This window comes from Jatropha curcas, chromosome 6 (genome assembly GCF_041381405.1).
Source record: "Jatropha curcas cultivar XTBG-Jc1 chromosome 6, XTBG_Jcur_1.0, whole genome shotgun sequence".
Lineage (NCBI taxonomy): Eukaryota > Viridiplantae > Streptophyta > Magnoliopsida > Malpighiales > Euphorbiaceae > Jatropha > Jatropha curcas.
In genome coordinates, this window is record NC_143156.1 from 2,526,406 (window position 1) to 2,541,620 (window position 15,215).

A 15,215-nucleotide genomic window follows, 5' to 3' on the forward strand; every position below is an offset into this window, starting at 1 on the left:
CGTAAAAGTAACTAAAATCATGAGTTTTAAGAATAGAATCTTTAGAGTTTTGTTAGTTAATTGATTATTTCAATGGGAAAAATGACAGTTTCAGAATACATATAATGTATATTTTTTAATTTTATAGGTCTAAAGAATCATCTATTATACATCACCATCATCATATATCCTCTACCACCGTTAATTAATATATGATACTTGTAATAATAGTCATAAATCACAAGGCTTTCCCAGAAATGAATAATTACCAAATTTGTGAAAAATGCAGTTCCAATAAGAGTTTGTTGAAAGAATAAAATGAAATTGGAGCTCTATTGTTTACAAGAAATATAGTAATAAGAAGAGTTTGTTTGTCTTAATCTATGTTTCAGCCTTTTATACGACCAGCACAACTGCACTTTGAAAAACAAAAGATTGAACCATAGAAATTAAAATATGAAACCTGTTATGTTACCTGAACTGTAGAAAATAGATGCAAAAGCAGTAATTCATCCCAAAAGCAAAACAAAATTTGTTAAAAAAGAGAAAAAAGGAATGCTGAAATAGGAGTGTGCTAAGTTAGCTTGTTATAATTTTTTTTTGGTTTCAGGATTATATATATATATATATATATATATATATATATATATATATATATATATATATATATATATATATATATATATATATATATAAGTTGGTTAATTTAATAATTTAAATTGTGAAACTAATGTAAAGTTGAAGAATTTAATAAATTTAGTCCATTTAATAAATTGTGAAACTAAACCATAATAGCCATTATTATTTTCAGTTAATTATTCTTTTTCCTTTTTAAAATAATTAGTAATAAAAAATGAAAAAAAAAAGTTTTAAATCTGTTTGAATTGATTTAAACCGTTTTGAAAAGGCGAAAGAAAATAAAATTATGTTTTTTTTTCCATTTATTTGAGATAAAATACATTTGTAATTCAATTCTAAAAGGATATCTATTAAACCAAAAGTCTAAAAGCATTATCAAAATGTTTTTAAGATCCGATAAATCATTAAACTAATCTACTTAGTATTTTAAGAATTTCAATTCTGATTTTACAAAGCCACAAACAATTTTCAAGAATCCCCAAATATTAACACTAATAAGTCTATTATACTCTACAAAACCAAAACTCTCTCTCAATAAACAAATACCGATAATAATGAGCCTTTCCAAGAATTTTAGAAGATAATAATACTAAGCAACAGTAATGGAAAAATGATTACATTAGAACTAATTATGAACTTAGTGTGAGCATAATTGGGTAGCCTTGGATAATCATCTGGTTGTGGCATCACATTCATCACCATTAAACAAAACTCTTCTGGGTAAAGCCCATCCTTCTCTAAAAGTGAAATCTTCATCTTTGTGCAATAAAATTTCTGTTTGCACATTTCCACTATCACCTTCTTGTAGTAACATGGCATTATAGTACTCAATCCCCCAAAACATTCCTGTATCATCTGTCAAAAACACAGCATTTGAACAACATTTATAACTCCATTCAAAACTGTACTAATCTTCAGTTTTCGAAATATAATTTGATTCAAACTGCTTACTGATGTTTCCATACTGATCGAGCGGTTCATAGTTGAAGCTGAATACTTGATACAAGCTTTTAAAGTTGGGATGTAAGACAACCAAATTCCACTGAGAATAATTTTTCATTATATTTAGATTATTTATTGTCATCTTAACTCTCCAATACTCTTTATAACTCTCTTTCACATGCCAGTGTACCCTTATAGGGCACATGTGCTGTGTACACCTTACTACTTCTGGGGTTGCATCATTTGAATCTTGCTTTTCTCGCAGCAAATATGGTGTCTCTCCATACCTACAGTTTTCTCAGATTTTATAAATTTTAGGTTACTAGAAATACTCTTTCAAAGAAAACTGAAAATGAACAAAGAAAGTAGATGTGTTAGAGAATTGATGAAAAAATTAAGAGCTTTTACTTTACACATTTTGCTCCAGGTTGCTCTTGGCATCTGCAGCTACATTTAGGGCAAGGAACAATAGTATCATTGTAAAAAGCCGACAAGGAACACAGCATTTTGGGGTTGCTGCTGATATAAACTGAGAATAGATGCAAGTCACATTCCATGTCCCTGACATGAAAATCAAAACATAAACCTTGTCATAAATTAACCATTTCCAAGTAGAACAGTAATAGTGATAGTGAACAGTTAAACCAGAAAAGATGCATACTAAGAACGTGGGTCCATCTCCGGCCGCTGTCTGAAGAATATCTACTAGGCTTCACTTCATGTGCAGGTCCACAGGTATAACCAGGAAGTCCAAGAGTGAAATTTTCCGGCATTTGGAAATCTGACTGAGTAGAATAATAATAAGCAGAAGAACGACCTACATTCATCTGGAAAGTGGCACCATACTTTGAAGGATCTTGTTTCATAGAAGTTAAAAAACCCGATTTGCAGCAATTTTGAGATTGCATATTGTAAGAAACTCTAGGCAAAAGATCAACAATCACCGGACTTTTTTCGCAACAATGTGGGAGTGTTGTTCCTTTAAACGTAGTACAGTTTCCTTGCTCAGTTGCCTCAGCTCCCCACATTCCCCATATCACTTCGTTACCTTTCCAATCCCAACCCAATTTCCAACCAGGTGACTCCACGTGGCGGTATAGTTGGTAATTGAATATTGATATTTTCAGCTGTTGGAAACATTATTCATGGATTAAGAATTTAAAGATTTAATTAAGCACACTTAATTTGTTCATTCCAACGTACTAATTTGCCCCTAGACAGAGAGACACTACTGGGCCCTTATGTTTGAAGACAAACTAGATGGAGACAAATAGACATTCTATCTACAGAAAAGTAGCATCATGCACAGGTGAGTCAACAGAATCTTATATTCTGATAAAAAAAAAACAATTATATTGATTTATTTCAAGATTCTGAATTTCAATTTTAAGGTTTCTATTATAAAATTGAAGAACGAAGAACTAAGGATTATCCCGCATTTGCGGGTTAAGGGAGGATGGATTAATATGGCGGCATTTTCACTATTTTTTTCAGAAAAATTTCGGTTGCTAGAATCTAAGACTTATGACCTTGTAAGTGGAAGAACTTCCACTTTACTGTTACATAAAATCCACTCTCAAAAAGAATGCAAGGGTAATATTGGTACAAAAATAAAGAAAAACCAGCAGGCTTTTAGAAAAAAAGACCACTCCTTTAACTCTGGTTCCCACTTCTCTCCCATGTAGAATGTTAAACCTAAATAGGTGGCGGCTTAATGCAACAGTTTGATCTTTTCAATCACAGACTCAAGATTGAATTTTAACAATCCAATAATTCAAATTCATAATTTTACAATCTTAGAAAAAAAAAAAAAAAATCAAAGGATAGAATCAAACTACTTACATCATATGCATCCGATGATTGCAAAAGATCTCATTTGATTGTAATGTTACCATGTGGATCCAATGGATCAAAACCGTCTGCAATTCAATTAATCAAATATGATTCAACAAAAAGATAAAAACTCCAATAATTTTTATAGATAACAAAGTAGAGAAAAGGAAAAGGCACTTACAAGAAGGTGAGATGGAGATGATTAGGGAGAAGAAGATCAAAATCCAAAACATACCCATTAATCTATGATGAAGGGTATGTTTCAAAAATTCTGAACTCCAAGCAACAAAGAAAGAAAATGTATTCAAGAAAACACTTCACTTATTATGTGGTGAGTGAAACCAGACTCCAAAAAGAGGCATAAATTGAGACGATAAGAAATGTGTGTCGCGTTTCTCTTATTTCTTCTTCGATAAATTAAAGAAAGAAAGAATAAAACAAAGGCAGCCAAAAATATGGAATTTTACCAAATCAAGGTCCTTAGGACATTTTGATTTTTAAGATGTGATTGATAACAATAGCATTTAAAGCAAACGCGTTAATCTCCTTGGAATTTGAGTGTCTAATTTGTTTTTATTTTTTCCAAAATTTTAAATGTATATTTCCATTTTTTTTATCTTCTTGAGTTAAAGGTTCAAAATTTAAGTCTCTTCTTATCTCTAATCTACAAAATTTATTAAATAAAGAAATAAAATTTGAAAATTAATATCAGTAAATTGTGTAATTATTTGCTTTACCCACTTACTGTTATTGGGTTAACTTCAAGGTATTTAAAAAAGTTCAATATGTATTAATAAAATCACTTAAAATTTAAAATTTTCATGACTATCATGATAAAATTTTCATTTTGGTTCCATATTTAAAATCTAGCAAATAATTATCTTATCAAAATAAATTCAAATTTCCATTGTTCTTCCTCTAATGTCGGTATATATGTCGAACTCAGGTTTTTTGGCTTGTGCTATGGCCTTGTTTATGTTCTGTTCAATCTCTTTCGAGAATCAGGGCTATATTTGATTTTGTGGTTTATAACTTTATGCATGTTTGGTTTTTTACTTTAGAAAATTTATTGTGTAAGAAAGCATAGTACACAAATATGTAAAGTTGAAAAGTTTTGCTTCCTCTGGAATGAGTTGATAAGTTACATAATATATATAGGATAGTAAAACTTGAATATTATCTAATGTAGGCAATTTGCTCAACGTTCTCGTGTCCGGAAACTTCAGTACATAGCTGAGCTGGAAAGGAATGTACAAGCCTTACAGGTAAAGTATCAGTAACCTGCAGAAGTTTAACTATCTAATTTTAGAGTTAATTGAAAGAGTATATAATAGGCATTGTTTAAAGAGTAATTTTATATCTTCTACTTTGCAGGCAGAAGAATCTGAAGTTTCAGCTGAGGTTGAATTTCTCAACCAGCAGAATCTTATTCTGAGCATGGAGAATAAAGCCCTTAAGCAACGTTTAGAAAGCATAGCTCAGGAGCAGATTATCAAATACTGAGTTTTGGCTCTCAATTTCTTCAGGTTGAGGTGTTAAAAATATTGGTTTATTTTTACCTTCATGGTTTACTTGGTTTCTCAATTGTGTTTCCCTCAAATAGTAATGTCATTATGACAAGATCTTTGGTTAGAATTATGGCGTCACGGTTTGGTAATGTCATTTATAAATTTTGCCAAAAGACCTTCATTGCCTGATGCTGATAGCCCAAAAGACCCTTGATATTTTGTTATGTCTTTATCAGTATCATTATCCACCCCGATATCAAAAAAAAAAAAAAAAAAAAAAAAAAAAAATCATTATCCACCCACCAACCAGACAAGACATGCAACATAACTGTGATACAAAAATGAACGTTCAAGACTTCAATAGATCAAAATAAAATTTGGAGAGCTTAATGTGCTTTTATGGGGAGTATTCCTTTGAGGAGAGAATGCTGAGGAATATATTTTCGAGCATATAAGAACTTTATGCATAGAAGCAGTTTTGGAATTACTAGGTAACTGATTTGGTAGACCTTCAAGGCAGTGCGATCTCGCTTAAAATTTTACCACTGATCACTGGCGTTTAATAGAAGATTTGCCTGTGCGAGAGAAATATTGAAACTTCCATTTTTTTGATGTTCTTTGTAGAATTTCTTTTTAGAGAATGTTGCAAATTGTGGAAGGCTTTTGCCTTTTTCTTCTTTTTGCTAATGATTCTGCCTTAGTATTAGCCAGATTATATTGCCAGTTTTTGGCTTTATCTTAAGTAGTAAGGGATAGAATGGTTGTTGAAGATGGGTCTTGGCTTAAATTTCATATACTAATTGTCAAAGGAAATTTCTTCTGAAAAAACAGTTCCCAGCTTCTATGCAGCTGAGTGAGCCATGCAATATTTAGCTTGAAAGACTTTTTATGGAAGAGTGAACCAGGTCTGGTAGACTGCGGTTTAATTTTCCTTGTTTGGCTTATTAAGAGGAAGTTTCATTGCCTCTTCAGATTGAAAAGCAAAAGTCTTTTTCTTTTTGTCTCTGAATGCTTTTTAAATTTTCACATGTATGCTGTACATGAGTTTATGCATGTACATGCATAAGTTCACATTAAGTTCTGCAGTCTATTAGGAGACTGAGGAGAAGAAATGGTGTGATGGGATGGGAAGCGGACAGAGAGACATATTGCAACACTTGTTATCCTTATGTTGGCTGTCATTACTGAAAGAAACTAATATTATGATTTTTCTTTGTTGCAGCCTGGAACTAATCTAGTAAAATACTGAAGTACTGGATAAATCAGTGAATTATCCAGAAAACTAATCTTGTGTCCACTTGTGCTGGTACCTTGTTGAGTGCTAGACTTATTTTCTGCTTTCTGAAAGCTTTCTCTTCGGATGAATTGCTTTTTTCCTAAAAATTTTAGGTACAGAGATGATGTAGGAAGACTTCAAAATGAAAATGGCTAACACAGTCAGGAGAAAATCATTTAGCTACCTTGTTGTTGGATCTGTTCGGAAAACTGAGAAAGTGTATCTCTGGTCTGGGCTGAGGCAAGGACTTTTGTCTCCTGGCCTGACCCAACCAAGGCCTGCAACTATTAAGTCAGCTGGGCTTGTGATTTGAATATGTTAGGGCCTGACCCTACCTGGTCTACTGGAAGAATGAAAAATTAGTATGTTACGTATGTTTGTAGTGCTGGGTCAGGTCAGGCTTGTGCCCGACCCAAAAGTTTAGGCCTGCACAAAGAACATGTTTCCACATTGTGTCTGGATGTGTTTATCTTTTTGATTTTTGAATTATACAACGGATGCTCAACCTTTTGAGGGTGCTTTCAGTGAAGCATGAAGTCTTGGAGAGGGAGATTGGGAGACTACGAGCCTTGTATCAGCAGCAACAACAACAGCAGCAGCCACAACAACAGCAGCAGCAACCATCTTCCAGCCATCGCTGAACTAACAGCAGGGACCTTGAATCCCAGTTTGCAAACCTCTCCTTGAAACAAAAGGATTGCAATTCTGGTCGTGATCCTGTGACAGGTCCACTCCGCACTTAGATAAATAAATTAACCAGAGATTTGTTGTGCCACCATTTTGCTTAGTCGGGCTACCACATTAACCATCATTATTTTCTCCTCGAGCGGGGTAAAGCCGAGTTCCTCCAGTCTCCATCCCATCTCTCTACCTGATTTGCACAATTTATTTTTACTTTGTTTCTTGCTCCCCTTTTCGTTTAATAAAATTAATATCTTCACGTGCACCTGGTTGTCATTGCGGGAAAATTATGTTTTCAGGCGAGATGACCTACCGGAGGTGGTAACTTAAAAGAGGTTCCATATTTGGTCTCTTCTGTATGTTCAGATGATTATAATTCAGGAAAGTTATGTGCACCACTTGTAATCCATTTAGAGTATCTAATTCGTGGAGTCGAGATGTAGCGAAGGATGTTTAGAGCATGTTGGATCTGCGCCATTTGTAATGGTGTTATTCCAAAGAAATGCTTTCTTGTAAAATCTGTTAAATGAAATTCACGTCTTCTTGCTTATTTTCACTGTTATGAGAAGGGCTGAGTCCTTTTTGGCTGCTAGGAAATGAAATGCTGATGCTGCTTCTGGCTGGTAATTTATAACTGTTCTTCCCTCCTGCTGTAATTTAGGTGTATTTTTCATGGCCTATCACATGTTCTCCTTTATAAGTTAAAATTGGGGACTTCCGGATTGAGTTGTTTAGACCAGTTTATGGATTCACTTATGGACCAATTAATGGAAAAATGATTATTTTATTGAATATGAGGGTATTTTTGATCATGCAGTAGAAAAAAAAATTTTAAAATTTATATTTTCATTAATTTAGTTCATGGGTGGATTCTAAGATATGATAATTCTATGGTAAATCAGATCACGGTTAGGTCTAATAGATTAATCTGGTAATATGTTGAAACTTGAAACTGATGGCCTTAAAAAGATGAGCCTTAAGTTATGTCATATATGATGTTGCAATGAAAGAAAAAAAATTAAAAAAGAAAAAATTAGTAAAATAATTATGAGAGATTTATAATTGTATAATTGATTTTAAGAATTAATGTTTAGGATTAGATTTTAAATATCATGTCTTGAAAGAAAACAGAACTCAAGAATATGGATTGATTGTGAGGCAACGACGGAAGGTTTCGTGGGAAATAATGTCCAAAATTGATAAGAAAAAAACGTTATTTCTACGGAAGGCTAAAACTAATTCTGCTCGCGCCACGTTAGACTCATAAAAAAAAAACGTTTACTACAGCGGGAATTTTCTCTTTTTAAAAGAATCAAACACTCGTATGACTTGAGTTATTTTCACTCAGAACAACTTTGTTTGTTAATTTGTGTATATAATTTTAATCATTAATTAACGGGTTATAATTAGTTAGTATTTCTTGCATACTATATTAGATTTATAGTTTGAATAAGTACAACATCGTAAACATAATCAAAGAATAAAATCCACTCTCACATTTCATAAACTACTATTTTGACGATGTTTAGCAGTTAAAAAAGGTGAATTCAAGAGTGCAGACATGCTTTTGATCATGGGGCATAAACTCAGTTTAGCATATTTAATTTGGCCTTCTCACTTGCCTCTAACAAGAATATGTGTATATATATATATAGTTCTAGAATTTAAGCTGCTCACATTAGCACGTGACACTAATTAATTATATATAGAATTGCAGAAAATGTCAGATATTATGTGGGTCTCATTAAGGAGTTGTTGAAGAGCAACAATCAATTGGATTCGATGATGTTAAAGCAAATACAAAATTAAGTCAAACTAATTAGAAGTGTATTAGACCCACTGTATAGATTTTAAACACAGAGTCCCTCTCAATGTTTTTTTTTTCTACGTTCATGTTTATCAAAAAAAAAAGTTTACACGTGCCTTCGTGCTTGAATTGGAGTTGTATTGAGAAAAAATCTTCTCAATAATGGATTGGTATTCAAATAAAGTCTTCCTAACATTGGCGATACTTAATTTTCGATTAATTAACTATGATATAATAACAAGATTTAAAAAAAACAATAAAATATTATTTTATATAATATATAATTCATGAAGTATTACAACTATAGTATCAAAATATAGAGACAATAATGAAGTGTAAATCGAAAATTAGGACACAATTTGAAGAGAACAAATTACAGAATATAATATCATTTATTTATTCCTAAAAAAACTAGTCTTAAAAGATTTTGCGGTATCAATTTGCTACGCACAACATCACGCACTTGATACGCTGGGGTCCCAGACACTCCTTGTGACTGACTTCTTTTTTTAAAGAAAAAGTGGCTGTTCATTTTTCAAATAATATAATGCGAGTATATAAACAAACACACGGAAAGTTGAAATCTTAGATAAAGAGAATCTTGAAAAAAATGTTAATCTCTTTTTATTACCAACTGATCATTTTTCAAATAGGATAACAATTGAAATTTTCTATACCAAAAAGTGAAATTTCATCCTTCTCTAGTTATTTATTTCAGCCCAGGTGGTAATCCATGCAGAATATGTTACCAAAAAACCTATTGAGTCGTCTAATTTTTATTTGATCCATTGAATTCTTGAATTTTGTTTTTATACCTATTAAACACAATCTCTCTATATAAATAGATGCAAATGTATGCAAATTTTGACATATCACTCCATAAAACCCTGCTGCATCGTAATCTATATCTAATTTATATTCAGTATGCATATTTCTCTCCACTAACTTTTTCATGCTATATTGATCCATCCGCCAAATGGCAGTTAGAGGGGCAACGTATAAAAGACAACATTAAGTTGCAGAAATAATATAGAAGCATGTCAATATAATAGAGTTACAATTAGGGATGAAAATTGTACAAGTACAGCATCGTGTTTCCTGAGAATTAATATTCTCATCTTTACGGGAATTGATGTTGCTAACCACCTTAATCAGTACCTTATTGATTACCTTGGGTCTAATTTATTTTAGTTTTAATAAAATATTGAGTCTAATATGCACTTAAATTTTCACTTGAATTTTATTATGTTAAATTTTTTAAATTATATAATAGATTTTGATGGATAGATTGTACCTACATTTTTAAACCCACGTTCAATTAAAAATCCATAGTAGATAGTTGATTTGATTCATGTACTCGTCCCATGCCGCTCCAACCATGTCAGCATCAAGAAGCTGACCAGGAAGTGAAGAAGGAGCATCCAATACCCGAAAATCAACCAAGCCATCCACAGCTTCTTTAGCTAAGCAATCAGCAATGTGATTGGCCTCCCTAAAAACTTTGATCTTTATTTATGAAACTAAACACATTGAGCTGTTATATTATAACTATTCTTTCATTGAGTTTGGAGGGCCCGGGCTCCCCCCTCCCACCGCCCTGCCTTAGAAACGTGCATATCAGTTTTTTTAAATAACTGATCGCTATAACAGTTTCATTTTTTTTTTTTTCCTTCTGTAAAAAGTTTCCGTACAGACTAAATTGCGGTTATATCGTACCGCTATTCAACTTGTCTCATAATAAAACAAATACGCGTTCATTGGTACCTTCTTTTTTGGGTGGGATATGATTTGATTTGCATGGGCCAGCTTCTTAGTTAAAGAATTTGTGTCCAGTTTTTTTTTTTTTGTAGCTTTATGCTTCCCAGTCGGTGGCAGTACTGATATCCTAATTCGGCTACCTCTATATATATATATATATATATATATATATATATGATTAAATTTCTTATATAATAAATTGAATCTAATAAGCATATTCTGTGATATAAATAAATAAAATAATAACAAATATTACGGATAAATTATATTCAATTGGGTTAATACTTGTTCGTGAACCAGAAAAATAAAATAAATAATAAAAAGGCAGTGTAATTTTCAGAGTGAGATTTGTTAAATTCAGAGAACATAATTTTTTATACCATTATTTTGACTTTGATTGATTGCTGTCGGGTTAATGTTAAAATTCAACCTCAACTTCAGCTGTTGGACGTTTCCAATTTCACCCAAATGTGCAAGTATCATGCACTCGTAAAAGAGAAAGAAAAGAAAGATAATGACAGCTTCAACCTTATAATCTGTTTGATTAATAAGGGTAATTTAGTCACAATAGTGTTATAAGAAGATTTTTTTTTTCCCCTCAAAATGTAACTCATTAATAATATTAAGAAGAATTATAAATACTCATATAGACCACACATAGAATTTTGCTCATGCGATAACTTTTTATAGTATTCGACAATATAGTATTTGAACTAACATTTAGATGTTTATGTAACGTTTTATAAAAAGTTAACTCATATAACATTTAACTTTTAGTGTTTTATGCAAAGCTATTAAAATAGTTAAACGTTACTAAAACAACTAATTTTATAGAGTCGCCCAAATTGTCCTCTCTTAATTTCATATAACTGTTATGTAAAAACTGAAATTAGGTGGCTGAAAAAAAATGGTTGTATACAAGTTTCAGGATCAGAAAACTTCGTCTTAATATACTCTTATACCCTGAGCTTTAGAGTTTGTTGCACTTACATTCTAATTTGAACTTTTTGACAACTACACCCTAAAATGAAAGATTGAGAGTATTTACACCCCACAATTAAATTAAAGGTTTTGCAATAAAAAAAAATATTTTCATAGGACCCATAACTAAGCTTAAGTTAATTTAACTAGAACTTAAACCCAAACTCAAAATTTAATTTAAAATAGATCTCATTTATCACTTAAGTAAATTTTGCTTTCATAGAAAGCAGTTAATTTGTAAAAAACATTTCGAGTTTGGACAGTAGCTTCAAAATTGGTATATTGATTTCTTTCATTTTTATTCATTTATATTTATGTATGGTGATAGACACATGTGATATTGTTTATTAATTTATATATTTATTTATGAGAGAAGGATAGTTGAAAATAAATTTTGAAAAAACAAAAATCTTAACAATTTGATAATCTAGGATTTGATGAATTTAGAATAATTTATGCATGTTTACAATTAATGTTATAACTAACATTAGTCCATGTACTCCATTATCTTCAGAATATACATATATTAATATTATTTAAACTGAAAAATCTATTTAATTAGTTTTGCTTTATAATTTGAACCAACGAGCAACGACAAAAGGTAATGATGTTAACGATAATATTTTTTATTGTTCACAAACATAAAATGAATTTTCCATTAGGTCCATAAATATATATTTTTTATTACAAATTAACTTTTAATTTATTTTTAGAGTGTAAACGCTATTAACTTTTCATTTTGGCTCTTAACTTTTCATTTTGAAATATGGTTATCGGAAAGTTCAGATTAGAATACAATTGCAACAAACTTCAAAAATAGAATAAACTTCTTCATGCGAAAGTGACGTTACAAATCCCACTAAAACGTCAAGATTTGGTGGGTTCCATATAAACTTCTTCACAAGACACTTAGCACATGTATGCTATGTTTGAGGGTACACTTCATGTTTGTCTTTTTATGGTTCTTTAGTGAATCTTTTCATTTGAAAAAAAAAAAAAAATCCCACGTTAAATTTTATCTTCATCAGTATAATTTTTTTTCTTTTTCTTCTTCTTTTGAGGTTGAAATAATATGTAGAAGTTCCTATCCTATAAATCCAATCACACTAGTGTGAGATTCGTCATTGGTCAGCGAGGATAGCATTGGGGTCGGTTTGTCATATTTACCGCGAGGCTAACCATGTGCTGATTTCTTGTCGAAGATGGCTTTTTGGCTCGTGCTGGACTCTCCTGCAGGGATGCAAGTGGCTGCGATATGATTTGCATGGCCCAGCTTCTTAGTTAAAGAATTTGTGTCTAGTCTTTCTCTCTATATAAGAAGAGCTTCCGCCTCACTAAGCTGCATCCATGTACACTACATTTCTTGAAGAAAATAACTACACTCGATCCCGAGATAAAGTCTGATTCAATGGACATTCTTTGTGAAAAGTCGTTGACAAAAACTGATTTGGAGCACCAATTCGTCGTTCCAATTGATTTCCTGAAGAAACATGCTGTTCGGGATGAAAATGGTGACTTGAAAAAAAAAATCCCTTCATTTGATCGAGATGGACAAGAATGGAAATTTCAATTAGCCATACGCAAGGATGGACATCCTAAACCAACTCTCACTCCAGCTTCTTGGCATCCATTTGTGAAACATTTTGGTCTTCAAGAGGGTGATGTTGTGAGATTCTATATAATAAGAAATGAGGGCGCTCGAAAGATACAGATTCAAGCGTGGCGAGAAATTGTCATTCTTGGTACATCTGCTTGGGCGGAGGTAGAGAAAGTATGAAACCAGGCATCAACTTCCCATTACAGGGTATGAGGGCCTTAACGTCTGTGTTTGTTTGTTTTTATTGTTATGTTTTTAAATAAAGTAGTATTACTGCTGTTGATAGGAACGAAGTGATGGAGACTCCTTCGCACTTAATCTAAGATCTACGGTATAAAAATTATCACGTTTGAAGAATCATCCTTATATATGAACCTTTTAGAGTAAGATGTTTCTATATACGGACAATATATATAAGTCTGTATTAAATATTTTTTTTTTTTTTTTTTTAGTATCGGGGGAACTGAGATCTAATTCCAGGTTATATATACACTTATCATTACACTATGGCTTGGTGTGTAAGTTTGTATCAAAGTTTCAAATTCATGAGTGGAATAATAATATAAAGTAGTATTTTTATATCCATATTCTGAAAAATCATATTGTCTTATTAGCACAAGTTAATAATTAATTAAGAATTAATGAAATGTCCATACCTCCATATGCAAATCAATCTTAATCATAAGTCTGAGTAGGATTATACAGTTTGGGAGAATGATTGATCGAGACTTGGAAGTCTAATAGATTCATCACTTAATGCCAAATACTAACTTATCTTATTTGTTACATGTTGACTATCAAATTTCTAGATTGCTTTTTAATTATATATATATAAAAGAAAAGGACACATCTTTTTTATGGAGATTATTCTTCAATGAATTATATAAGTATCTAAAAATCCTAAATGTTAAAAGTTATTTATGAAAAATATTTTAGTACACATTATATACAGATTATAAATGGATTAAGCTATAATCTTTGATAATTTTTCATAATAAAAGTAGAAAGTACATGGATTAACAATATCAACATTTGAATTTTAATTAAACTAGATAAAGATCCGGATATTGTGCGGGTTACCCTGTTAAAGTGTTTTTCTCTCTTTTTACATATACATACATATAGTATATATATACATATAAAAATAAAGGGCAGATGAGAAATGGTTTTTGCCTTTGTGTTTCTAAATTAAATAGCGGTTGGCCATTGATGTAGACAAATCAAGATATCAATATAGTTGACATTATAAATAACATCAATAGATTTGCTTTTCAAATCATGATTTTATACATGATATAAATAAATTAATTAAATTAATCAGTTCCTCCGTAAAAGTAACTAAAATCATAATGAGTTTTAAAGAATAGAATCTTTAGAGTTTTGTTAGTTAATTGATTATTTCAGTGAAAAAAGTGACAGTTTCAGAATATATATAATGTTTGTTTTTAAATTTTATAGGTCTAAATCATCTGTTCTACATCACCATCATCATATATCCTCTACCACCATTAATTAATATATGATACTTGTAACGGTAGTCATAAATTACAAAGGCTTTTCCGGAAATGAATAATTATAAGCATTATATATCAGATTTAGCAATAGTCGTATCAAATTTGTGAAAAATGCAGTTCCAATAAGAATATATGATACTTGCAAAAGAATAAAATGAAATTGGAGCTCTATTGTTTACAAGAAATATAGTATAAGAAGAGTTTGTTTGTCTTAATCTATGTTTCAGCCTTCTATACGACCAGCACAACAGCACTTTGAAAAACAAAAGATTGAACCATAGAAATTAAAATATAAAAACTGTTATGTTACCTGAACTGTGCAAAATAGATGCAAAAGTAGTAATTCGTCCCAAAAGCAAAACAAAATAATAACTGCCGCTGTGGAAAACAAAATTAAGAAACATGAAATTTTTAGTGCTTTAAAAGTAAAGTTTAAGTGAAGAACGCAATTAAATAACTCCTTAGCATTTAAAGATCCTGGAGAAAAACCAATTGATAAACAAAGAGCATTAGAGCAATTGCCGGCTATATATTAATAATAATAAATATTTTTCAATAAAACAGAGAGAAAAAATAAACAAAAAAAAAAATGATGGCGAGTTGAAAATATATCGAAATATTCCAATTTCAATGCATAGATTATATATAAATCACCAGAATCAATGTGCCAAGTATCACACTGTTTATTCCTTTACCACTA

General features: G+C 31.1%; 1 protein-coding gene and 1 pseudogene across 2 annotated transcripts; one reads left to right on the forward strand and one right to left on the reverse strand.

Annotated features, from left to right (window-relative positions):
* Positions 1–1,101: 1,101 nt before the first annotated feature.
* LOC105633389 (COBRA-like protein 6) lies at positions 1,102–3,888 on the reverse strand. The gene is given in 7 exon segments (XM_089723115.1): positions 1,102–1,473; positions 1,570–1,847; positions 1,969–2,059; positions 2,062–2,121; positions 2,222–2,687; positions 3,403–3,479; positions 3,575–3,888. Coding segments are annotated over 7 exon segments (1,215 nt in total). The 5' UTR covers positions 3,633–3,888; the 3' UTR covers positions 1,102–1,288.
* LOC149495249 (basic leucine zipper 6-like) lies at positions 3,720–7,414 on the forward strand (annotated as a pseudogene). Its single transcript, XR_016321266.1, has 5 exons — positions 3,720–3,724; positions 4,583–4,658; positions 4,768–4,896; positions 5,853–5,855; positions 6,708–7,414. The product of XR_016321266.1 is annotated as a basic leucine zipper 6-like (transcript).
* The last annotated feature ends 7,801 nt before the right edge of the window (positions 7,415–15,215 follow it).